This window comes from Lissotriton helveticus, chromosome 9 (genome assembly GCF_964261635.1).
Source record: "Lissotriton helveticus chromosome 9, aLisHel1.1, whole genome shotgun sequence".
Taxonomy (NCBI): domain Eukaryota; kingdom Metazoa; phylum Chordata; class Amphibia; order Caudata; family Salamandridae; genus Lissotriton; species Lissotriton helveticus.
In genome coordinates, this window is record NC_136070.1 from 581,749,094 (window position 1) to 581,773,426 (window position 24,333).

The 24,333-nt window shown below is 50.5% G+C and overlaps 1 protein-coding gene across 1 annotated transcript in view; it reads right to left on the bottom strand.

Annotated features, from left to right (window-relative positions):
* LOC144783220 (ADP-ribose glycohydrolase MACROD1-like) overlaps positions 1-24,333 on the bottom strand; it is a 1,309,783-nt gene that overhangs the window by 65,154 nt on the left and 1,220,296 nt on the right. The window contains exons 4-6 of the mRNA XM_078662310.1: positions 24,114-24,235; positions 16,866-16,896; positions 14,413-14,486 (exon numbers count right to left, since the gene is read on the bottom strand). Coding sequence (XP_078518436.1) covers positions 14,413-14,486; positions 16,866-16,896; positions 24,114-24,235 — 227 coding nt within the window. The remainder of the gene's footprint in view (positions 1-14,412; positions 14,487-16,865; positions 16,897-24,113; positions 24,236-24,333) is intronic.

Here is a 24,333-nt window from a genome sequence, read left to right on the forward strand (position 1 = left end):
TGCTCTCCTGCTCCCCCCCTCGTTGGTTGTGCTTGCTCTCCCGCCCCCCCTCGTTGGTTGTGCTTGCTGTCCTGCCCCCCTCGTTGCTTGTGCTTGCTGTCCTTCCCCCTCGTTGGTTGTGCTTGCTGTTCTGCCCCCCTCGTTGCTTGTGCTTGCTGTCCTGCCCCCTCGTTGCTTGTGCTTGCTGTCCTGCCCCCTCGTTGCTTGTGCTTGCTCTCCTGCCCCCCCTAGCTGGTTGTGCTTGCTCTCCTGCCCCCCCTCGCTGGTTGTACTTGCTCTCCTGCCCCTCCCCCTTGCTGGTTGTGCTTGCTCTCCTGCCCCTGCCCCCTCGTTGGTTGTGCTTGCTGTCCTGCCCCCTCGTTGGTAGTGCTTGCTCTCCTGCCCCCCCTCGTTGGTTGTGCTTGCTGTCCTGCCCCCCTCGTTGGTTGTGCTTGCTGTCCTGCCCCCTCGTAGCTTGTGCTTGCTGTCCTGCCCCCTCGTTGCTTGTGCTTGCTCTCCTGTCCCCTCGTTGCTTGTGCTTGCTGTCCTCCCCCCCTTGTTGCTTGTGCTTGCTGTCTGCCCCCTCGTTGCTTGTGCTTGCTGTCCTGCCCCCTCGTTGCTTGTGCTTGTTCTTCTGCCCCCCCTCGTTGGTTGTTGCTTGTTCTCCTGCCCCCCCTCGCTGGTTGTGCTTGTTCTCCTGCCCCCCCCCCTCGCTGGTTGTGCCAGCTCTCCTGCCCCTGCCCCCTCGTTGGTTGTGCTTACTGTCCTGCCCCCTCGTTTCTTGTGCTTGCTCTCCTGCCCCCCTCGTTGCCTGTGCTTGCTCTCCTGCCCCCCTCATTGCTTGTGCTTGCTGTCCTGCCCCCTCGTTGCTTGTGCTTGCTGTCCTGCCCCCTCGTTGCTTGTGCTTGCTCTCATGCCCCCTCGTTGCTTGTTCTTGCTCTCCTGCCCCCCTTGTTGCTTGTGCTTGCTCTCCTGCCCCCCTCCCTGGTTGTGCTTGCTCTCCTGCCCCCCCCTCGCTGGTGCTTGCTCTCCTGCCCCCCCCTCGCTGGTTGTGCTTACTCTCCTGCCCCTGCCCCCTCGTTGCTTGTGCTTGCTCTCCTGCCCCCTCGTTGCTTGTGCTTGCTGTAATGCCCCCTCGTTGGTTGTGCTTGCTGTCCTGCCCCCTGGTTGGTTGTGCTTGCTGTCCTGCCCCCCCCTCGTTGGTTGTGCTTGCTGTCCTGCCCCCTCGTTGGTTGTGCTTGCTGTCCTGCCCCCTCGTTGCTTGTGCTTGCTCTCCTGCCCCCCTAGTTGCTTGTGCTTGCTGTCCTGCCCCCCACGTTGCTTGTGCTTGCTGTCCTGCCCCCTCGTTGCTTGTGCTTGCTGTCCTGCCCCCTCATTGCTTGTGCTTGCTGTCCTGCCCCCTCGTTGCTTGTGCTTGCTCTCCTGCCCCCCCCTAGCTGGTTGTGCTTGCTCTCCTGCCCCCCTCGCTGGTTGTACTTGCTCTCCTGCCCCTCCCCCTTGCTGGTTGTGCTTGCTCTCCTGCCCCTGCCCCCTCGTTGGTTGTGCTTGCTGTCCTGCCCCCTCGTTGGTGGTGCTTGCTCTCCTGCCCCCCCTCGATGGTTGTGCTTGCTGTCCTGCCCCCCTCGTTGGTTGTGCTTGCTGTCCTGCCCCCTCGTAGCTTGTGCTTGCTGTCCTGCCCCCTCGTTGCTTGTGCTTGCTCTCCTGTCCCCTCGTTGCTTGTGCTTGCTGTCCTCCCCCCCTTGTTGCTTGTGCTTGCTGTCTGCCCCCTCGTTGCTTGTGCTTGCTGTCCTGCCCCCTCGTTGCTTGTGCTTGTTCTTCTGCCCCCCCCTCGTTGGTTGTTGCTTGCTCTCCTGCCCCCCCTCGCTGGTTGTGCTTGTTCTCCTGCCCCCCCCCCTCGCTGGTTGTGCCAGCTCTCCTGCCCCTGCCCCCTCGTTGGTTGTGCTTACTGTCCTGCCCCCTCGTTTCTTGTGCTTGCTCTCCTGCCCCCCTCGTTGCCTGTGCTTGCTCTCCTGCCCCCCTCATTGCTTGTGCTTGCTGTCCTGCCCCCTCGTTGCTTGTGCTTGCTGTCCTGCCCCCTCGTTGCTTGTGCTTGCTCTCCTGCCCCCTCGTTGCTTGTTCTTGCTCTCCTGCCCCCCCTTGTTGCTTGTGCTTGCTCTCCTGCCCCCCTCCCTGGTTGTGCTTGCTCTCCTGCCCCCCCCTCGCTGGTGCTTGCTCTCCTGCCCCCCCCTCGCTGGTTGTGCTTACTCTCCTGCCCCTGCCCCCTCGTTGCTTGTGCTTGCTCTCCTGCCCCCTCGTTGCTTGTGCTTGCTGTAATGCCCCCTCGTTGGTTGTGCTTGCTGTCCTGCCCCCTCATTGGTTGTGCTTGCTGTCCTGCCCCCTGGTTGGTTGTGCTTGCTCTCCTGCCCCCCCCTCGTTGGTTGTGCTTGCTGTCCTGCCCCCTCGTTGGTTGTGCTTGCTGTCCTGCCCCCTCGTTGCTTGTGCTTGCTCTCCTGCCCCCCTAGTTGCTTGTGCTTGCTGTCCTGCCCCCCACGTTGCTTGTGCTTGCTGTCCTGCCCCCTCGTTGCTTGTGCTTGCTGTCCTGCCCCCTCGTTGGTTGTGCTTGCTGTCCTGCCCCCTGGTTGGTTGTGCTTGCTCTCCTGCCCCCCCTCGTTGGTTGTGCTTGCTGTCCTGCCCCCTCGTTGGTTGTGCTTGCTGTCCTGCCCCCTCGTTGCTTGTGCTTGCTCTCCTGCCCCCCTAGTTGCTTGTGCTTGCTGTCCTGCCCCCACGTTGCTTGTGCTTGCTGTCCTGCCCCCTCGTTGCTTGTGCTTGCTGTCCTGCCCCCTCGTTGCTTGTGCTTGTTCTCCTGCCCCCCCCGTTGGTTGTGCTTGCTCTCCTGCCCACGCCCCCCCTCGCTGGTTGTGCTAGCTCTCCTGCCCCTGCCCCCTCGTTGGCTGTGCTGGCTGTCCTGCCCCCTTGTTGGTTGTGCTTGCTGTCCTGCCCCCTCGTTGGTTGTGCTTGCTCTCCTGCCCCCCTCGTTGATTGTGCTTGCTCTCCTGCCCCACTCGTTGCTTGTGCTTGCTGTCCTGCCCCCCTCATTGCTTGTGCTTGCTGTCCTGCCCCCTCGTTGCTTGTGCTTGCTGTCCTGCCCCCTCATTGCTTGTGCTTGCTCTCCTGCCCCCTTGTTGCTTGTGCTTGCTCTCCTGCCCCCCCTCGTTGCTTGTGCTTGCTCTCCTGCCCCCCCTCGTTGCTTGTGCTTGCTCTCCTGCCCCCCCCACTCTGGTTGTGCTTGCTCTCCTCCCCCCCTCGCTGGTTGTGCTTGCTCTCCTGCCCCTGCCCTCTCGTTGCTTGTGCTTGCTCTCCTGCCCCCTCTTTGCTTGTGCTTGCTGTCCTGCCCCTGCCCCCTTGTTCATTGTGCTTGCTGTCCTGCCCCTGCCCCCTCGTTCGTTGTGCTTGCTGTCCTGCCCCCCCTCGTTCGTTGTGCTTGCTGTCCTGCCCCTGCCCCCTCGTTCGTTGTGCTTGCTATCCTGCCCCTACCCCTTCGTTTGTTGTGCTTGCTGTCCTGCCCCGCCCCCTCGTTCGTTGTGCTTGCTGTCCTGCCCCTGCCCCCTCGCTCTTTGTGCTTGCTCTCTTGCCCCCTCGTTCGTTGTGCTTGCTCTCCTGCCTAGCCCTCGTTCGTTGTGCTTGCTGTCCTGCCCCCTCGTTCGTTGTGCTTGCTGTCCTGCCCCCCCTCGTTCGTTGTACTTGCTCTCCTGCCCCCCTCACTGGTTGTGCTTGCTCTCCTGCCCCCCCTCGCTGGTTGTGCTTGCTCTCCTGCCCCCCTTCGCTGGTTGTGCTTGCTCTTCTGCCCCCCCCCTCGTTGGTTGTGCTTGCTCTCCTGCCCCCCCCTCGCTGGTTGTGCTTGCTCTCCTGCCCCTGCCCTCTCGTTGCTTGTGCTTGCTCTCCTGCCCCCTCTTTGCTTGTGCTTGCTGTCCTGCCCCTGCCCCCTTGTTCGTTGTGCTTGCTGTCCTGCCCCTGCCCCCTCGTTCGTTGTGCTTGCTGTCCTGCCCCCCCTCCTTCGTTGTGCTTGCTGTCCTGCCCCTGCCCCCTCGTTCGTTGTGCTTGCTATCCTGCCCCTACCCCTTCGTTTGTTGTGCTTGCTGTCCTGCCCCGCCCCCTCGTTCGTTGTGCTTGCTGTCCTGCCCCTGCCCCCTCGCTCTTTGTGCTTGCTCTCTTGCCCCCTCGTTCGTTGTGCTTGCTCTCCTGCCTAGCCCTCGTTCGTTGTGCTTGCTGTCCTGCCCCCTCGTTCGTTGTGCTTGCTGTCCTGCCCCCCCTCGTTCGTTGTACTTGCTCTCCTGCCCCCCTCACTGGTTGTGCTTGCTCTCCTGCCCCCCCTCGCTGGTTGTGCTTGCTCTCCTGCTCCCCCCCTCGTTGGTTGTGCTTGCTCTCCTGCCCCCCTCGTTGGTTGTGCTTGCTGTCCTGCCCCCCTCGTTGCTTGTGCTGGCTGTCCTTCCACCTGGTTGCTTGTGCTTACTGTCCTGCCCCCCTCGTTGCTTGTGCTTGCTGTCCTGCCCCCCTCGTTGCTTGTGCTTGCTGTCCTGCCCCCTCGTAGCTTGTGCTTGCTGTCCTGCCCCCTCGTTGCTTGTGCTTGCTCTCCTGTCCCCTCGTTGCTTGTGCTTGCTCTCCTGCCCCCCTCCCTGGTTGTGCTTGCTCTTCTGCCCCCCCTCGCTGGTTGTGCTTGCTCTCCTGCCCCCCCCTCGCTGGTTGTGCTTACTCTCCTGCCCCTGCCCCTCGCTGGTTGTGCTTGCTCTCCTGCCCCTGCCCCCTCGTTGGTTGTGCTTGCTGTCCTGCCCCCTCGTTGGTGGTGCTTGCTCTTCTGCCCCCCCTCGTTGGTTGTGATAGCTCTCCTGCCCCCCCCCCTCGCTGGTTGTGATAGCTCTCCTGCCCCTGCCCCCTCGTTGGTTGTGCTTACTGTCCTGCCCCCTCGTTGCTTGTGCTTGCTCTCCTGCCCCCCTCGTTGCCTGTGCTTGCTCTCCTGCCCCCTCGTTGCTTGTGCTTGCTGTCCTGCCCCCTCGTTGCTTGTGCTTGCTCTCCTGCCCCCTCGTTGCTTGTGCTTGCTCTCCTGCCCCCGCCCTTGTTGCTTGTGCTTGCTCTCCTGCCCCCCCTCCCTGGTTGTGCTTGCTCTCCTGCCCCCCCTCGCTGGTTGTGCTTACTTTCCTGCCCCTGCCCACTCGTTGCTTGTGCTTGCTGTCCTGCCCCCTCGTTGCTTGTGCTTGCTGTCCTGCCGTGCTATTGGCATTGTAAATGACAATGCCATTTATTTATGTTTTAAAAACAAAAACATAAATAAAAATAATGTCATGAGCAATGCCAATAGCTCTAACTTTAAGAATGCCGAGACCATTGCATTGTAAATGCTTGTTTCCTTCTCTCAGTTGGGAGAGGGAAACAAACATAGACAGGGTGAGAGAAGAAACAGGATGAATGTGTGGAGAAGAAACAAGACTGAAGCGGGCAGGGGTGATTACAAATGAAAAGTGCAGCTCTTTGTGCAGTATGTCAACATCAAAAACACTCACATAGGAGATTCAAAATGCAGTAAGATAAATAATTCACAATGTAGGGAGGCAGCTAGAACATTAACGGGTTAGAATTTCACAAGAACCATAAAATCAAACATAAAACTGACAATTATTTTACATAATTGTAGATTATGTGCACAGTCCCATCAAATGTTCAACAACAAAATAAAAAAACCTTTTAATTCAGTTCATAAGTAGAGGAAATGTAAATATAAACCAACTGACAGATTATCGTTTTCATGAAAGCGTGACGTCAGATCACAGTAATCATTTTAGACTCCAAAAGATGAACATGTGTAGGGGGGGGGGCAGTATTTGTTTTGTACACTATGATCTAGCACGAATACATCCCAACAGCATTGTAACTTTTTATTTAAGGCCCAGGATATTTAGGGATTGGACAAGAATCACAGGAAGTGGGGGGATGCTGAGATTCGAACAGGGTTCCTCAGGTCCAAAGTCGGCAGCTCTGTCGTTATGCCATATTCTCTCTATCTCTATCTGTGTCAATCCAAAAACAAGCATTGGCATAACCAATAGGTCTCGCCTTTTGGACCTTATAAGTGTTTACCCATGCAGCACATTATCCTGGATGCTATGCCACCAGGGATTGAAGAGTTATACAATTACTACACACTGTGTTTTTACAGTGTGTGTGTGTGTGTGTGTGTGTGTGTGTGTCAGGGTGTACTATTCCAGTATGTGTGGCCTTTGTCTAACCGCTTTAAACGCACCCTATGAATAATGTCATGTTTACAGTCTGTGTCTGGCTGCACTGAGCTCAAGATACCCTATTTACACTGTGTCTTTTGTGTATCAGTGAGCACATGATACCAATTGTGCAGGAGTAAATATCCCTGTGGCTGCACTGAACTGACAATGCATTTCATCATCATACAAACAGAGCGATACCTATTGGCTTTGTCAGTGCCCAACCTCTCAGTGCAAACATAAACATAATAAAAAGATGCAGTTTCTAATGTGGTTAAATGTTTACAGTCACATATTCAGGAGGGACGTAACTTGCTAAAGTGACACAAGGAAGTTGTGAGTTGTGCCTGTGAGGGGAACAGTCCTGTTTTCACATCCTGCGCATGCTACGGAAGATCTTCCGGTGGATCCCCACTGAGACCAGGAAGACGGTCACCCAGGCCCTCGTTACCAGCCGACTGGACTACGGCAACGCCCTCTACGCCGGAACCACAGCCAAGCTACAGAAGAGACTCCAGCGGATCCAGAACGCCTCAGCCAGACTCATCCTCGACATCCCCCGACGCAGCCACATCTCCGGACATCTAAGAGACCTGCACTGGCTCCCCGTCAACAAAAGAATCACCTTCCGTCTCCTCACCCACGCACACAGAGCCCTACACGACCAAGGCCCGAGCTACCTCAACAACCGCCTCAACTTCTACGCTCCCAAACGCCACCTCCGATCGACCAACCACGCCCTTGCCGCCGTCCCCCGCATCCGAAGAGCGACAACAGGAGGAAGGTCCTTCTCCTACCTGGCCGCCAAGACCTGGAACTCCCTCCCGTCCGACCTGCGCCTGACCCAAGACCACCTCTCCTTCAGGAAGAAGCTCAAGACCTGGCTGTTCGAGCAGTAGCAGCACCCCCCCCCCCCCCCTAGCGCCTTGAGACCCTCCGGGTAAGTAGTGCGCTCTATAAATGTCTTTGATTGATTGATTGATAGGGGAGCCGGGAGGAGAAATTATTATTCATGTGCCTTGAAATGCCTAGATAGGCGCAGCTGGGCACTACAATGGACTGGCTGTATGAGCGTGGAAGTCGATTCTGTCTTCAGTGTTGTGTCCAGTGCCATAAAACAATGCAAGATGCAGATGAAGTGGGGTTATTGCCAGCTTTGTAGTCGTAGTCACAACACCCTGTGTGACTAGCGTCACACAGGATAAGGAACCCAATATAGGTAGCATCAAATTGGCAGGGTACTGTGGCCACTTACTGCTTCCTGGTGCCAGGAAATGCATCTAGACAATGCAGAGCTCTCAGGGAAAGATAGTATGCTGTGTCGACGTTTCCGCTGCAGAGATTAATGTATAGTGCCACCGTTTTTTCTGTGTCATGCATTGCACAATCCGGGAGGGGGTGAGAGGGGTAGAGAAACACACTTGTAACTTGTACTTTACCCGGGATGTCAACTGATTTTGTCATATTTTCCAATAACAGAGCCACGGCCCCCAGGTTTAGAATGAGTACTGTAAGTAACCACACTCCAACGACAGCTTTACGGGGATGGTGATTGATAGGAAACAAAGATTTATTAAAACGCTTCCCAAACACATGTTCACATTACGACAAAACAAACAAAAATGCAAAGGAGATTCAGAATGTCTTTAAACTGCCACGAGGAACCCAGCAAAAGGAAATCTTCAACAAAGACGAGCAGGAATCAATGAAAAAGTTCTCCCCTTACACAAACACATAAGCACCAAAGTTGAAAGATACCGGTAGTTATGTGCTGCTCCTTGGGAGGAAACAAATTACAATAAGGAGGGACAAAGCTGAAAGATTAATCACTAGCAAGCAAGCTTTTTTAACGGACAATCAAACTCAAAAATAAAAAGTGATTGGTGGGCTGTAAGCCCACAAAGTGTTAACAACATGTCTCGAAGAGACAGCGCAATCGCTGCCTAGGTTCGACCTAAACACACAGATTAAAAAAAAACATCTCACACAGTGGATCGTATAACTCCTTCCTTTGGAGCCCTGTACAGACAAAAACAGTAATGGTCAAAGTATCTGCACTGGTCATTGAGCATTTGATGTCTGATGGCCTCCATTTGTGTCAAGGCTTTGGCATATACATTTTCTACCTACAATCTACTCAGTGAAATATTTTCAGTCATCAATTCTGTGCTTTGCAAGATATGCAAACATGAAGACTTAAGATTTAAACAAAAGAAAAACAATGAAAAAAGAAGGGGCGTTTGATCCAAAACATGGTACAGTACGTTTATCAACACTTCTGACTCTGAAAAAGCAACATGACAAGAGCGCTAAAATGATCGAATACGCGTCCAATATATATTTTTTTTAATGCCTAACAAATAGTATGTCAAAACAGGGAGTAAAGGGGAGGATAAGGTGAAGTTTAACTGGCAGAAATAGAAAATTCATGGTGAATGTGATGCTTAGTAGCAACATGAGAACTGTGGTGAATGCATAGAAATGCATTTCAGAAGAAACAAACAGAGCTAGTAGCTTAATTCCAGCGTGAGCAGCAGATGCCAATGAAGGGAGCGAATCAAAAAGATTTAACCTGTGCTTGGTCCATGTGCCACTGCAAGGAAAAGACGTGATGCACGACAAGAGTTGCCCAATGAGAAGGCAGCAAAGAAAAGTGACAATGAACCCAACGAGAATTGTAAGCTATTGGCAGATTCCAAGCCCATTATTAGATACAAGAGTCTTGCAAGCAAGAATGAATGCTCTCGCAGGATCGACCTAAAAAAAAGGCTATGTGCCTGAAAATGGTGGAGTTTTGCTTACCAGTACTGCAGGATTTTTTTGTTGTTGTTGATTTTTTATTTTTTTTTAAACATATTTTTATTGGCATTTATAGTTTACAATGACAAAGTGCGTCAGGATACAGTTGGTCGAATTGCATTTCTCACATTTTACATCATAATACATCGTTATCCACACTGTAAGTAGACAAGTATTCTGCCGTTAATAAGGTCCTAATGTGCGTGACTTTGTATGGAACTGGGGTGTAAAACTGGGGAAGCGTTCATGGAATTCTGGGTACGACTGTCAAAGGAGGTATTAGGGTGATATGCGTCTCGCTACCAGTACTGCAGGATGACCCCATTCCTTCCTTCTGCTCTTGTCTCCACTGAAAAACTCTTTAAATCTGTCCACCAACAGCTGTCAAGAAAGCCTTTTAACCCATTGCGTGCGTCGGCCGGCCGGACGTCACGGTGGGCATGTGCGGAGGACGGCCGGGGGCCGTCCGAACCACGCCCACGCCATAAATCACCCGCACCGCGGCGGTTAAAGGGTTAAAGAGTTGCTGTCCATTAGTCTGTTTTAAGACTAGAATATATATCTGATCCTGTTCAGGTGAGGGCTGAATTACCAACAGATGTACAAAGCATGTGAAAAAACACTATGGTCGACCAAAACGTGAATGAAGCCAGCCCTTCAAAATCCTAGTCCTATCATACCCTACCATAAAACCCTACCAACTTGACCTCTGAAAACCTTTGGTACTACCTGGTGCAAGGAAGTGTGCTGCTTACCTTCTATGGTTCATGTTCTGCCTGTGGCCCTGCTGTTCTCCCTGCCTGCCCATAGACATCTAGCTAGAAGCCTCTAGCAAGTAAAGGATGACTATGAGACCACCACACAGACTAGCGTCCAGCCATCTCAATGATCAGCGACAATAAGAGAAAGGCAGGTGAGTGTCCCAGGAATCATCACTCAGCTTAGCACCCATGCTGCCCTGCACCACTGACCTTTATGTAAGCAGCAAAACTTGTGCATTTGTCACCTGAGTGGGAGGGGTATGCCCAGATGTGGGTCCCTTGATCTACATGCCACTGGAGCCAAGCTATCCTGGCTGATGAGGGCTGAAAGCCTGAAACTGGTCCTAGGATGCTTGTTTCCAGTCCAGGGAGGACCTGGCCTGGCAGTTCGGGCTGGACTGTTCCCATTGGGCACAAGGTCAAGACTGATTTGCATATGGCTGGGTCCAAACTGGAATGGCATGGTGAGCAAAAAAACGATGGATATAGGCCCAGGTCTCTGTACTGGGGTGAATGTATGACATTGTTCTGCATACTGTCCATCAATTATTCTTTTTGCATTTGTACCACCGGCAGCACAGCCGAACCTTCTTCTAGGAGGGCATTGAGCACCGACAATCCCAGAAGCAGTCTTAGGCTTATGTAACGGAGGAGTCCACCAGCTACATTACGGAGTCACCCTTATCCCACAAGACTAGTCAGGAGTCCAACAACTGTCCATTCCTACCAACTGCATGCAAGATTTACTCCGTGGGACAAAATGTTCCATTTGTGTCTTTTGACTCATTGTACTTTTGATCATAACGTTTTGTTGAGGTTGAAGAGAGTCATTCACATCTTCCATTGTTAAGAAATATTCCCTTTGAATCCCTTTTAGTTATGGTATCACTCAACCCTGAGGCAAGGTTGAATAGGGATCTGAGTACTCCAGAGTAATAGACATTTTTTGATGACAACAAGCAGGAACTGAGATTTGGGTCCCGGTGGTTGATCTAGGCGTCTGGTCCAATGGGAAAAATTACATCACAACATCAATGTGTTAAATTCGACCTGCACTTGTTTCAATTCCACAATATTGACTATAAACATCCTGTCAAGGTGAGTACTACATTGTGGTGATGCCGGACAACACATTGTCACTTGGGGGTTGTTGATACTTCAAGCAGTTTGCCACATGCAACATAGGGAAGCCGACTAAGCCCCCCTACCATGGTGAAGACGAACTTGGAACTGGAACAAAGTGGGGGGGTTTGGGCCCCACTTTTATACTGATTATCCAGATCGCGGATGTAGTTCCAATGTCAAACATCCAACAAGTGGTGTGGGGTGGGTCCTTTTAAATTGTATTTTCAGACTGCAGCACAAGCACAGTCTTTGTGAAAGGTGATGGTTCACACAGCAGTTAATGATGATGCTGGCTTGAAGAATGAGTATTCAAAAATAGAGCACCTGTCTGTCATCAGCTTTACTGAAGAGCACTTGGAGAAAGACAAAAGGGACAGCCCAGGCCTAAAAACGTCCCTACCTCTCACAACAGAATATGCTGACTCGCCCTCCCCCCTATAAGCAACCATATGGTAGTATGCAGGAAGGACAAAAAAGCAATCCCCTGCCAAAAGGTAATTCTAGAATTTCCAAAGGCTGCTCTATCTCCATCCTAGAGCTCCTCCTGTTAGCTCCAGTAATGTAGGCTATACACATATACTGTCTGGTGAAGCTATTTTCCAGCCTTCATTGTGAACCAGTCAAATCTGGAGAAATCCAAAATGGATGTTGCTGGTCGCAAAAATCCTACTACCAGGAGGCAGAGAGTCCCATTACCATCCAAACGTCACACACATGCATTCGACCATTCACACAGGATGTCAGCCAATAATCTAGGTTCCACAAAAGCAAAACTTGACATAAATGGGGTCAGTCAGCACTGCGCTTCAACTGAAGCAGAAAAAAAATATTTTCAGTTCTACGATCAACAAACACCCACATGCTATCACTACTGCTTCATGTCAACAATCTAAGACACAAGCAGTAGTCTCAAGTCATGATAGAGGCTGCACTTGGTGTGCTCCTCCAGTACTTGCTGCTGGACCTCGAAATCGTCATGGACAAGCCTACGCATCACCATAAACGCTAGATCAACTGGATCTCAAAAAAAGCATACCAGTTTCACATGCAGTCGAGTCACTCAGGGTAAAGGCCATGCCAGTTTACCATGCAAGTGAAAGACCCACCCAGTATGCTTACCTGAATTGTTCAAAAAGGAGCTAATTTTCCAGTGAGGGTATTTCACTCCATCAAAAGGGGTTGTATGCCTCCGCAATGCACTTGTGACATGCCAATACTTTTTATAAATTATATCTTGTTTAACAGATTTATTTTTATGCACTTAAACGACTTCTTGATTTTCTTGCCTGAGGCAAAGTATGTATGAACAGTTGTTCAAACCTTCTGAACTGATACCTTAAGCAAGAATCTCATCAAACGTAAATTTCTAATGAGTATAGTTCAATTCCGGGTTACGTCATCTTCCCAGCTGGATTGCGGATGTTAGATAGAAAGATCAAGCGCTGCTGAACTGGTCAGTTGCAGGAAAGACCAGAAGCATGTAGGCTGGGTCGGCTTTAGCGCTGGTGGCGCCCAGTGCGACAATCATTTTTGGCGCCCCCCCCATTAACTCCTCCTCAGATTCTCTCATGACCATTGGCCAAATGTGCCCCTCATCTCTCCAATCATAAGTTACAGCTAAACCCAGCGCCGCCCCCAGAGATCTGCGCCCCCTCCACAGGTCAGCGCCCAGTGCGGCTGCACCGGTCGCACTGCCCTAAAGCCGGCCCTGCGTGCAGGCTCCCTTTGAATTTTCATCAGTGCTTAGCTCTTGTCTTATCAAGCAGTAAGTGTCCGGCCTTCAATGAAGATAATCAAGCTTTTCAGGAGTTAAAGTGCCTTTTCATCACAGCTCCTGTTAGCTCACTTGGATGTTTCACAGGCTTTTAAGGATGAGGCAGATGCCTCTGGCATCACAATGTGCATGACCTAAATGCACTGTCACGCCATGCAGCCTCTTTTCCCTCCTGAAAGATAAACTCAGCAGAAAGGAAACAGCAGAACAGCCCCCATAGAGTAACAGTATGTACAACATTGTCTCATATCCGCCTCTGTGCTTATGGCATGACAGCTGCGGTGGACACTGTTCTTTGCAGACTTTAACTTTGTCATCACATTTCGGTACGGGGTTTGTTGTTTATCAGGACTTCGTGGCACTCCAGACATACAGAGAAAGCAGTGCGACTGGTGTGCAGAATCCAAACTTTGGCGTTTTAAGACATGGGCAAAATGGACTCTGGCCTAGAGCTGACTCTACCAGGAAGGGTCCTGAAAGGCTGCCCCGTCTGTTCTTCAGAGTCTGATGACCTTGAATAATTCTTAAACAGATTGTTTCAAATACTGTTTCCCTTTAATTTATTTTTAATGTGGGTGATGTGTGAGAGTCTATTACAGACATTTTGCAGAGAAATGTTGTGTTTATGTTCAATGCCACATCCTTAACCGCATGCGTGCGGCCGTTTTTCCCGCTGTATGCGGCATTTTTCAAATTACCGCGATTCATGACGAGCTCAGCTCGTCATCAGCACACGGCAGGTAACGTTGATGACGAGCTGAGCTCGTCATCAGCATCGAAGGGGTTAAAAAACGTTTCCTTTAGATCAAAATAGGACCTGACATATGAGATATGGGAAGGTGTCAGAGGTTATTCGCAGTAATATTAGTGAGCTGCTGCTGTGCTACAATATTATAAAATACGTCACTATCCCTGAATATTAGATGTAAACAATGTTAGAATTTGGACCAGTGTGACTGTGCACTGTCAGCGGCTTGGCCACAGAGGGCATGAAACAGCCGAAACTGGATCATCAATCCTAAGCTGTTCCAAACAAGGCCGCCCAAAATACGTTTGGCCCAGGGCCCCCAAAATCCTTCAGCTGTCCCTGGTACCCGAGTGTGTGTTTCCAAAGGAGTGGATGTTTTAAAACACACCACATGGAGAGCACAATATATTGTTATAGTTACTCTAAGAAAACAGACTTGAGTGCCGGATGCAAGGATAAAAAATAGTAAAAATAGTGGCATGTACATAAGGAAATAAATACCCATACATTCAGAAGTAAACTGGCACATATTTTACCAGAATCAGTGCTTAATTTGAGCTGGGGTTTCCAGTGCTAAGCACCGGCACTTAATTGTCAACACTGGCACTTGTGCCAGTCTGCCACAAGGTGGCGCTGTCTGGCTAATTTAGAGATGACCATAACAAAAGTCAATTATTAATTCACTATATATAAAAAATGACTATTACCTGCCTCCCAAACCATTCTTACAGCTCTAGGGGCCTGGAATAGTCCGAATTGACACACTTGTAGGAGTGTGATGATTAGTAGTTGCGCTGTTACTAATCACTGGCAGCATAGCAGGGGCAGTGTGTGTGGTACAAGCTGCAGTGGCCTCTTGACGGGAGCCCTGGTACTTATTTTTTTTAACAAATTAAGCACTGACAAGAATATGTCAAGAGAGATGGTAGGCGCCTCCCACCAGTTGCCCCGTGCGGGGGGTGGACCAGATCCTCTTACCTTGTCCTTATTCTCTTCCATCCACAGACGAATGGTGTTCAAAGCAACGTCAGCCGCAGCGGGGTTCGGATATCCTAGAAAGCAGCGGTGCAAGAAGACACAACAGAGAGAGTTAGCAGAAGGGCAGCAGGAAAGAATGATTGTAATTGTGCCTCGCCGTAGGAGCTTAGATGGAAAACAGGGAGATGTGTGCAAAGGAGGATGGAGTAAAGGCAAGAAGGATGTGAGTTTTAGGTTGAGTCTGTAACAGGGAAGAATGACAGGACACATGCCCCAGACTTCATCTTTCATGCTCCTTCTCCCTCGGGTCTGGCTTTTGGATGTGGAGATGATGGAGTCAGTGGAACATGGTATTGTTGTTTAAAAGGTTCTCGTCCAACAAAATCAAAACCATGTGGACAGCCACGGGATTAGATCCTAGAGAAGAGACACCCTTCATTGGGTTACAACTTGGGCCTGGATAGCGAAGCCAACACGAATTTCTTTCAGGTCATTTAATTACTCCTAAGGATTTCATTGTCCTCAAAATTACTCACACTAATTTAGAATGTGTGTGTTCCTGTCAAAATCCTGAGCAGAATTTCTCAATTTGCGTTCCTGCTTCAAGTATCCATCTTGACTATAAGCCAAGCCAAACTTTCCCAAGCATTCCCTTATATCGTTCACTGAGACTACCAATGGCAAATATTTATCAGATGTCCCCCCTTTTCTGATCTTCTTTTTCAAGATTTGCAATTATACTTCTCTTCAGCCTCTATTTGCCCTCCACACATACATACCATTAAGACATCAAGCATTTCATGTTTTTCAACATTTGGAGTGCTATATGTCTACCTGCACATGCTCTATATTTGTACACTTTGTGTATTTTTTCCTGATATATTCCTTTAGTGCACACTATGTAGATGGTGGTTGCAGGTAGTGGGCACTGGCACTTATTTCTTAGGATTTGAACTTATTGTGTATTATCAGATACTGATCCATCGCCAGAGGAAGAGAAAAATGGTAGAAAAGGACAAAGAAGGAGCAAGAGAAAGATGTGGAAAACAATGACAAAGAAAGCAGAAGTGGAAAGAAAACGCAAGAGGGAGATAAGAGATAGGAGGTTTAGGGTGGTGGAGACAAGAGGCATGAATTGGAATCAAATATAGGCACCCCCTTGGTATTCAGCAACCCCAGCATTTGCCAGATTCGGCGGCAGACTTGGAAGAAAAACTCTGGCCACCCGCCTTATTTTTATTTAATAAATGAACACTGTCTTGGCCTGATCATAAAAGCCATTTGATGAGCCAGACAGAAGGAAGGTAAGCAAAGGGCTGCATTCACCGATATAAATTCACCCTCTGCGGTTCACAGAAAGTGAATTGTCATTCATTAACCAATATACTCTCACATACAATTACTCCAGTATCACGTCACTTAATGCTGGAGTACATCAGCTCCTATGAGTGAGGAGTGGACCGTTTCAGGGTCAGTAACCTAGCTTGGATATCATGACTCCTGGTGAAAGCAAGGAAAAGGGACCCTTGGACTGCCGATGGGGTATTAAAATACAGTAATCATCAAAGTTCAATGGGCTCCTCAGGGCTCCGTGCCCCGATGCACTGAACCTGTTTAGGGTGGCGGTAACCTGGAAAGTTTGTGGGCAACCCAAACGAATGGTCTATTCCCACACTGGAAACGGCTGAATATTTCCTCCTGTCAAGAGCAGGAGTAAATCTGTTTCCAGGATGACAGTCATCAGGGAACACCCCCCACAATTGGTGGACTTTAAGGTGCTCACGTTTTTCCAAGTGTATAAAAACAAAAGAAAACAAGTGCAACTGCACCATTACACATAAGGAAATAGCTTCACATGGGAACATTTCAGTTCATAAAGGTTTTCCTGCAGTACACACGGAAGGTGTGATGGTTGGCCCTTTGTGGCTTAAATCTTTGTATTCATTTCTACCTTCTTGCAAGATAATTTTCAATTATTATGCTGAGTTTCATCAAGGGTTGGCCCTTTAAAGGAGTGGAGTTGGGAATACATCTGGATCCAGAAATTTAAAAAATCACACCCAAATGCCTACGAGGGCAGATTTCCGAAATTCTTTGAGAATCAGGCCCAGTATGCATCTTTGTTATCAGGTGCCTAGAGCACAGGCCAGTAGCCAGTTTTGAGGAATAGAAAAGCATATGCCACAGGTATAAACGCAGAATCAGATGTAGGATTCACCTAAGAGTGAGATCTGCTTCATAGTGAAAAGCTGTGGGTTGAGGGAAAATCAATGACCTCTGACATCTAAGATATGGGACATTCCAATATATGATGGGGTGCTGCCTTGCTGTCTGGCGGAGAGAGGATCTTGGGAGGACGAGGATGCAGGGAGTAAGGGAAACTGGAGGGACTGTACAGAATAAAATAACAAGTGGGAATAAGCAGAGATAACAGGTTGTAGCAGGATACTCACCATAGACTCCGGTGGAGATGCAGGGGAAGGCCTGAGGGAGCAGAAAGAGACAATCACTTGTGGTGCAGCATTTGGGATCACCCCTGCCTACATCCCCCACACTGCTAACATCCCCACCCTGACTCCTATGGCCACCTGGCCCAAATCCCTACAATCTGGCAGGGACACAGCACATTGGAACCAGGAAACAAAGAACACTGGGACAGAGAAACACAAACTCAACTTGGACACTGTGACACTTGAAACAATCCAAGGTCGCAACCAAGGTCAGCCAGAGCTCCCTTCACTGGGACTACTCATAGCCTGTAGACGTATTCTGGTATGGAGTGAATAAAATGTAACCCTGCTGCCTCCCCACAGAACTAGCATCCTTAGGTTTAACCAGGACCTGCAGGCACACCCCTCACATTGCTGTGTGTTAGCTTGGAGCTTGCAAGACTACCTTCCACAACACTGCTAACAGCAACTGTGGACTTCACAGCCTGTCCCATGGAGCACACTGAAGGAACTAAACAACATAAGGGCTACAATCATGGTGTTTTTCGTTGGGGGAGGGGGACAGTGCTTTAAATGAAAATATAGAAGTCCAGTTACTCACTATTTAGAGTACCTGTTTGGCCCTGAGACGTGCCGGTACTCTCCCCGTTAAATGTATCGCAGTAGTGCTGAGAAGTGCAGGTACTCTCCTTTCAAATGAAAGAAGTGCCGGTACTCAGTACCGGACAGTACCTGCCCAGTTAAAGCACTGGGTGAATTTTAGCAGTTATGTCATCAAATAAACTACAAATAAATAGTTACAGTTTTAAATGGTGAACAAATAAAAAATGTTTCTATGGCCCTGTTCAAATGATAAACAGGAAGGGGTGAGAAAGAGGCACCGCCTCCTATCTGCTGTTCAGGGAGGGCTGTAGCAATGATTTGTGACCTCAACTTTAGCCGCAAACCATTGATCAGTAACCGACACCTCAATCAGAGTGGTACTTGATTCACAAAGGGGGCGCTTTCCAGACGGCCATCTTTCCCTTTGGGGGTTGTGACCGTGGCTTAGTGGGAAGCAAGCCGTGGTTCCTACTTGCAATCCCAATGTCTTCTGAAATAAGAACCTTTTTTTTTGTTAAAGTAGCACCGGCCCCTTTAAAAAAAAAAAAAATAATAATTCTATTTGGGAATGCAAATGGAGGGACGTGGCCTGCTGTGCACAGCCAGCCTCGATCCTTGAATTTACAGCCAATTAAAGTGAGTCGCAAATTGGACCTGCCTAATTAATTTTCGTTAAGCAGGTCAGTTTCCGACGTCCTTGTGAATGTACAATTTGCGATGTGAGTATTATTGGATGGGTCTCATTGTAAACTGAATTCCCACTCACAAAACAATTAGTATGCAAACTGCACATCCCTGGTTTGTGGATGCGAGTCGTCAGGGCCTATATCATTAGCATGTTTTCCCGACCTGACACTGGAGAGGCTTCCCTCCCATATATCCTTTGAACAGGGATGCTGGGAGAATTTCTTGGAGGGTTTAGGCTACATTCCAGCCTGCCTTTCCTGATCTGACTCTGCATCAGAGCCTTTCCTTGTCCTGTCCGGTCTAGCAGCTCCCAGAATCGCATGGGCAGGCATTACACGATCATATGATTTCCTTTTTAGGTCTCGGCCTGCATAGGCTGCGCTTGCACAGTCTCGCTGGTGAGATTTTATGTTTTCTAGTAGGGGGCTTGAACCCGCCCCTCTTCTCCATTGGCTGGCTCGCTAAACGGCGGCCAGCCATTGGAGAAGAGGTTTGTCTTTTAATTTAAGCCCCACCTTTTCAGGATTGAGGGGTGTGTTTTTTCGTTTCTTTCTCTCCTATTCCCATTGGCTGGAATGTAAACAACAACGTCAAAACACGCCCGTTGTTTACATTCCAGCCAATGGGAAGAGGAGAGAAAGAAAAACACGCGCCCTAGTCTGAAAATGATGGGGCGTTTCTCCGAGCCATGTCTGCTGGACCTCGGAGAAACATGGACATGGTGGTGTTCATGGCGTGGTCCACAGCGTATGTGGAGTCTGCGCTGGCCTAGAAACTGGAGAGGCGACGTGGTCGAGCCTGAGGCAGGAGTTGCAGTACTCCGCTGGGTCTTGCCGAGGCATCCTGAACGTGCGGGCTGAAGGGCTGGGCCCCGCGGGGGGGGGAGAGAGACTTGATCCGGAGAACATTAAGGAGCTCGGGTGCGGGTGCGTGATCGGAGGACGGGGCCTGGTTGCCACTAGCCTTCCGCCCGCTCTGACCCCATTTGCGGAAACGGACATCGCCAGTCTCCCGAGTTCCCCAGCTCCATTTGCGACCCGCCGGACCCCCCCCTCCCTCCGTTTGGACGCTGCCGAATATTGTGGGCCCCCACCGGAGAGATGAACCCGGAAACGGCCGGATTGGCGCCTTAGCGCAGCGAGACAGACTAGCTATTTCCATCCACACAGTGGCCACGGCTTCACACTTGCCGTACATTACCTAGTCTAGCACCTTGGTACTACCCTCACATCGGACCTTACTGCCAGCACGCGTGCCCTGGCCTCACGCTGGCACAGCTTAAACACAGGCGTGCCTCGCGCTGACAGAAGCTGCTCACACTGGCACAGCTTCCATCCTCGCAGAAACTACCTTAGAGCGGCACAGCCCACACACAGGCTTTGTCCCTGCAGAGGAACACACTGCCCACACGCTGGCGCCGATACACGGGCACGATCGCTCTGTCGTCGGGAGGGCACATGAGACTTCTGTTGGCGCAGCAAACTTTGCCTCTAGGAGCGTTCCCGTGAGCCAGGTATGCGTGCTCGTGTTCGCAACTTTAAAGGACAGGGAAACGGAAATGTACAATAGTTTGGTGAAATAATAAAACCAAGGGGTACATTCCAGACTTGTTCTGCCCAATAGTTCGCAGCTCAATCGCTAGACCGTCTTTCCCTCCCCCCCGTTCCCATTTCAGCCCTGAACCTGGCGCTGCGCCTCTTCCCTTCGGAGCCCATACATTCATTGGTCTTGAGAGAGTTCCGAAACGGAATGAACCCCAGGAATGCCCCCGACCTCCCTCCCTCTCCGTCCACCCCTCTCAGCTCTTCCCAGGCCCCTTACCATCTCCCTGCAGCCTCCAGAGAGGGTCCTAAGAGCTCACACCTTCTCAGCTCAAAAAGTACAAATCCAGGTCTGTGTGGGGGAGGGAGCCCTGTCCAAGGCGCACAGACGCTCACACTCAACCTGCTGCGGGGCGTGGGGGCGCCGGTGTGTACCCGCGGATCACTCCCGGGGCTGTGGGGGCAGCTCCAGGCGCAGGTCTCCCCGCCGAGGGTGTAAGCAGATATGGGCGCAGGCAGACCTCTCTCCAGCTGTGTCTGAGTATCTGACAGCGCCTGGATGCGATCGAATGTCTGGCCTGGTTCATCAGATATCTCCCCCTATCTGCCCTTGAAGAGGTCTAGGTGCCTACAGGAGGGAAGAGGGGAGGAGCCGCCACAGCCACCCCCGACTTTCAAACCCTGCGCTAGGCGAGGGGAACCAGACCCGCACCTCCCACCCTCGGGAAATGGTGGTGCCGGAAAGGCTGCCCTACTCGGAGTCCGGCAGAACCAAACCATGAGCCTTGGAGCCGCCGGGAAACTTTGTTGCGGAGATGGGCCAGACTTCTATCTCCACTCTGTCCCAGACGCAGGAGCGCCAAGAAGGAATCGGTGAGTGCAGGCCGATCTGGGCACTTGTGTATTTGTTTGTGCCCCCTAACCCTAGTGTAGAGCAGTTACTCTCGGGGAAGCCTGTTTGTATACCAAGTGGTTTACATTCGCTAATAGACTGGCAGTAGGACGATTTTGGATTGGTGATCTGCGAGGAGCATTTTGTGTGAATTTTGGATTGACAGTCTCTGAGGGGGATTCTGAGTGTGCACTTTACTTTTTTCCTGTCACTGGTGGGGTTGGTGTTTACAGGCTGTGACAGGCATCGTCTGCCTCTGCTGAAAGTTTTGGGGAGTGGGACTCTCGGAGTGTGCACTGCAACCCGGAAACCCCTTGCAAACTTCGATTTGGGACTGCACACGATAAGTGTATCATGGATTGTACACAGTGAAACGTAAGCAGCGCCGCTCCGCTCTACGTGGCTTTTAGCGGCTCTTCCTTGCTGTTTTCACGTTTCGTGCTCATAGGATTTTTACATAGTTGCATAAAGGGTCTTGGTTCGACCTTCTCACTTTTCTTTATTTTTATGTCGAAAAATGCTTTTTCATTTTCAGAAACCTATGGAAAGGTGAGTCGCGGGGTGTACAATTTTAGTAAAAAATTTTCTGCACCTTTTGTAAATATCCTATGCTTTTGTGGCTTACCCTTCCTTCCAATATAATTGCAGCGGCACAGTTTATGATAGGCATTGACTCTTCCACCCAAGAGTTTAATTCTGGAATATTGTGAGATAATGCTGCCTAACTGTAAATCTCAGGCACGTAAATATGTAATTTAGAAAATGGTCATCTGATGGGACCTACTAGAAGGGAGTGGCTTTGTCCCCTTTGAGAGCACAGACCTGTTTTGACAGCGTCACTGCACACTGCCGGTACTGGGCTTGGCTCCCTTGAGAGAAGAGGTGGGCGCTGTAAACCACGCTTTTGACAGATCACTGAAGTGTGTGTGTGTGTGTCTCTGTGTGTGTGTCTCTGTGTGTCTGTCGTGTGTGTGTGTGTCTGTGTGTGTGTCTGTCTATGTCTCTGTCTGTGTGTCTGTCTGTGTGTTTGTCTGTGTGTGTGTGTCTGTATGTGTGTCTTTGTGTGTGTGTCTCTGTGTGTGGGTCTGTGTGTGTGTCTCTGTGTGTGTGTCTCTGTGTGTGTGTCTGTGTGTGTGTGGCTCTCTGTGTGTGTGTGGAGCTCTGTATGTTTCTTTGTGGCTTTCTGTGTGTGTGTATGGCGTTCTGTGTGTGTTTGTGGCGTTCTGTGTGTGTGTGTGGCATTCTGTGTGTGTCGCTGTGTGTGTGTGGCGTTCTGTGTGTGTGTGTGGAGTTCTGTGTGTGGCGCTCTGTGTGTGTGTGTGGCGCTGTGTGTGTGTGTGGCACTGTGTGTGTGTGGCGCTGTGTGTTTGTGGCATTGTGTGTGTGTGTGTGTGTGGCGCTGTGTGTGTGTGGCTCTGTGTGTGTGTGTGTGGCGCTCTGTGTGTGTGTGGCGCTCTGTGTGTGTGTGGCGCTGTGTGTGTGTGTGGCGCTCTGTGTGTGTGTGTGTGTGTGTCACTCTGTGTGTGTGTGTGGCGCTCTGTGTGTGTGGGGGTCTCTGTGTGTGTGGGGGGCTGTGTGTGGGGGGTTCTGTCTGTGTGGGGGTGCTCTGTGTGTGTGGGGGGCTCTGTGTGGGGGGGCTCTGTGTGTCTGAAGTGTGTGTGTGTCTGTGTGTGTGTCTCTGTGTGTGTGTCTCTCTGTGTGTGTGTGTATGTGTGTGTGTCTATGTGTGTGTGTGTCTGTCTGTGTGTGTCTGTGTGTGTGTGTGTGTGGCTCTGTGTGTGTGTGTGTGTGTGGCGCTGTGTGTGTGGCGCTCTCTGTGTGTGTGTGGCGCTCTGTGTGTGTGTGTGGCGCTCTGTTTGTGTGTGTGGTGCTCTGTGTGTGTGTGGTGTTCTGTGTGTGGCGTTCTGTGTGTGTGTGTGGCGCTCTGTGTGTGTGTGTGTGGCGCTCTGTGTGTGTGTGTGTGGCGCTCTGTGTGCGTGTGGCGCTCTGTGTGTGTGTGTGTGGTGCTATGTGTGTGTGTGGCGCTCTGTGTGTGGCGCTCTGTGTGTGTGTGGGGGGCTCTGTGTGTGTGGGGGGGGCTCTGTGTGTGTGGGGGGGCTCTGTGTGTGTGGGGGTGGCTCTGTGTGTGTGTGGGGCTCTGTGTGTGTGTGTGGGGCTCTGTGTGTGTGTGTGGGGCTCTGTGCGTGTGTGGCTCTGTGTGTGTGTGGGGCTCTGTGTGTGTGTGTGTGACTGTGTGTGTGTGTGTGTGTGTGACTGTGTGTGTGGAGGTGGCTCTGTGTGTGTGTGTGGGGCTCTGTGTGTGTGTGGGGGGCTCTGTGTGTGTGGGGCTCTGTGTGTGTGTGTGGGGCTCGATGGGCGTGGGGTTCTGTGTGTGTGGCGCTATCTGTGTTTGTGTGTAGCATTTGTGAGAGATTAAGCTATTGGCATTGTAAATGACAATGCCATTTATTTATCTATTTTCAAAACAAACACATAAGTAAAAATGTTGTCATTTACAATGCCAATAGCTCTAACTTTTGCAAAGGCGAGACCGTTGCATTGTAAATGCTTGTTAGTGTGAGTTGACAGTGTCACTGTCTGCAAGACATGTGGTTAACAATTATTTTTACCATACAAAGGGTACATATTTGGATCCGCTAGAAAACTATTACTTTTTTTTTTACCTCACTCCATCATTTCACCTTCTAGGGACTGCTGACACTCCAATGCCTTATGGACTTCCCACAAATACACTCAATAATCACACATTCACTTATTTACCTCATATTTATATATTGTAAGGAGAAAACAATATTTTGCCATTTTTTTTACCTGCAGTATGATTTTTAAAAAAGCTCTACCAGGACTCGAGCTAGAGCCTGGCTATTAGATGGTTGCTGAATTATTTTTCAGAGTCTGGGATGGTTTGACCCAAAAATGGCCTCACCATCTTACAAGATCTCATATGCAGCGCAACTCCGTGTCTCTTTGTTTCATTACCTCTTCAGCTGCTGTACTGCTGAATTCACTCTCAGCAGCTCCCATTGTGTCCTGCCATTGAGCTACCTATGGGCTCTTGTAACAAATCACAGCGGCCGGTGGGTGCTCGCTCTCAGCAAGTCAGATGACGCTGCCAGATTGTGTTCCTATGCTCCGACACCCCTCATCCTGCTTCTTACCACTTGTTCATCTGCCGCGAGGCCTCTGCGTACACTTTCAGCACACCAGGCCGCTCCTATAATACGGTCTCATTGTGCGCTTCCATTAAAAAGCCTTATCTATCACCATCATAACCACTACCAATGCCACCATTATCGTAGTATCATCTCCACCATTACTACCACCACTACCATCACCAATACCACCACCATTACCACCACCACCAAGGTTAAAACTCCCCACATAACCAGCCTGGTCACTACTGATGATATCCCAGAGCACGCAATCTCCTTGCAGATGACTTCACTGAGCACAAGGTCAAACTCTGAAGACATCTCAAGGCATCATGATAGTTCCCTTCTGCACCCGTCTCAAAGTCCCGGTAGTTACCACAGTGCGTAGCTTGTTCTCCAGCACCAGTTTCAGGCTGTTCTTGTAGCAGTTGATCAGCTCTTCCTCCTGGGTTGGACTGGGGTCACCTTGGGCAACTGGCCCCACTGTATGAATAACATCTGTAAGGAAAAACAAGATAGTCGGTGATCCATTCACCAGAGAGCTGGCAAAAGATAGCCCCATGAACAGGGAGGCTCTACATGTTGCACTGTGTTTC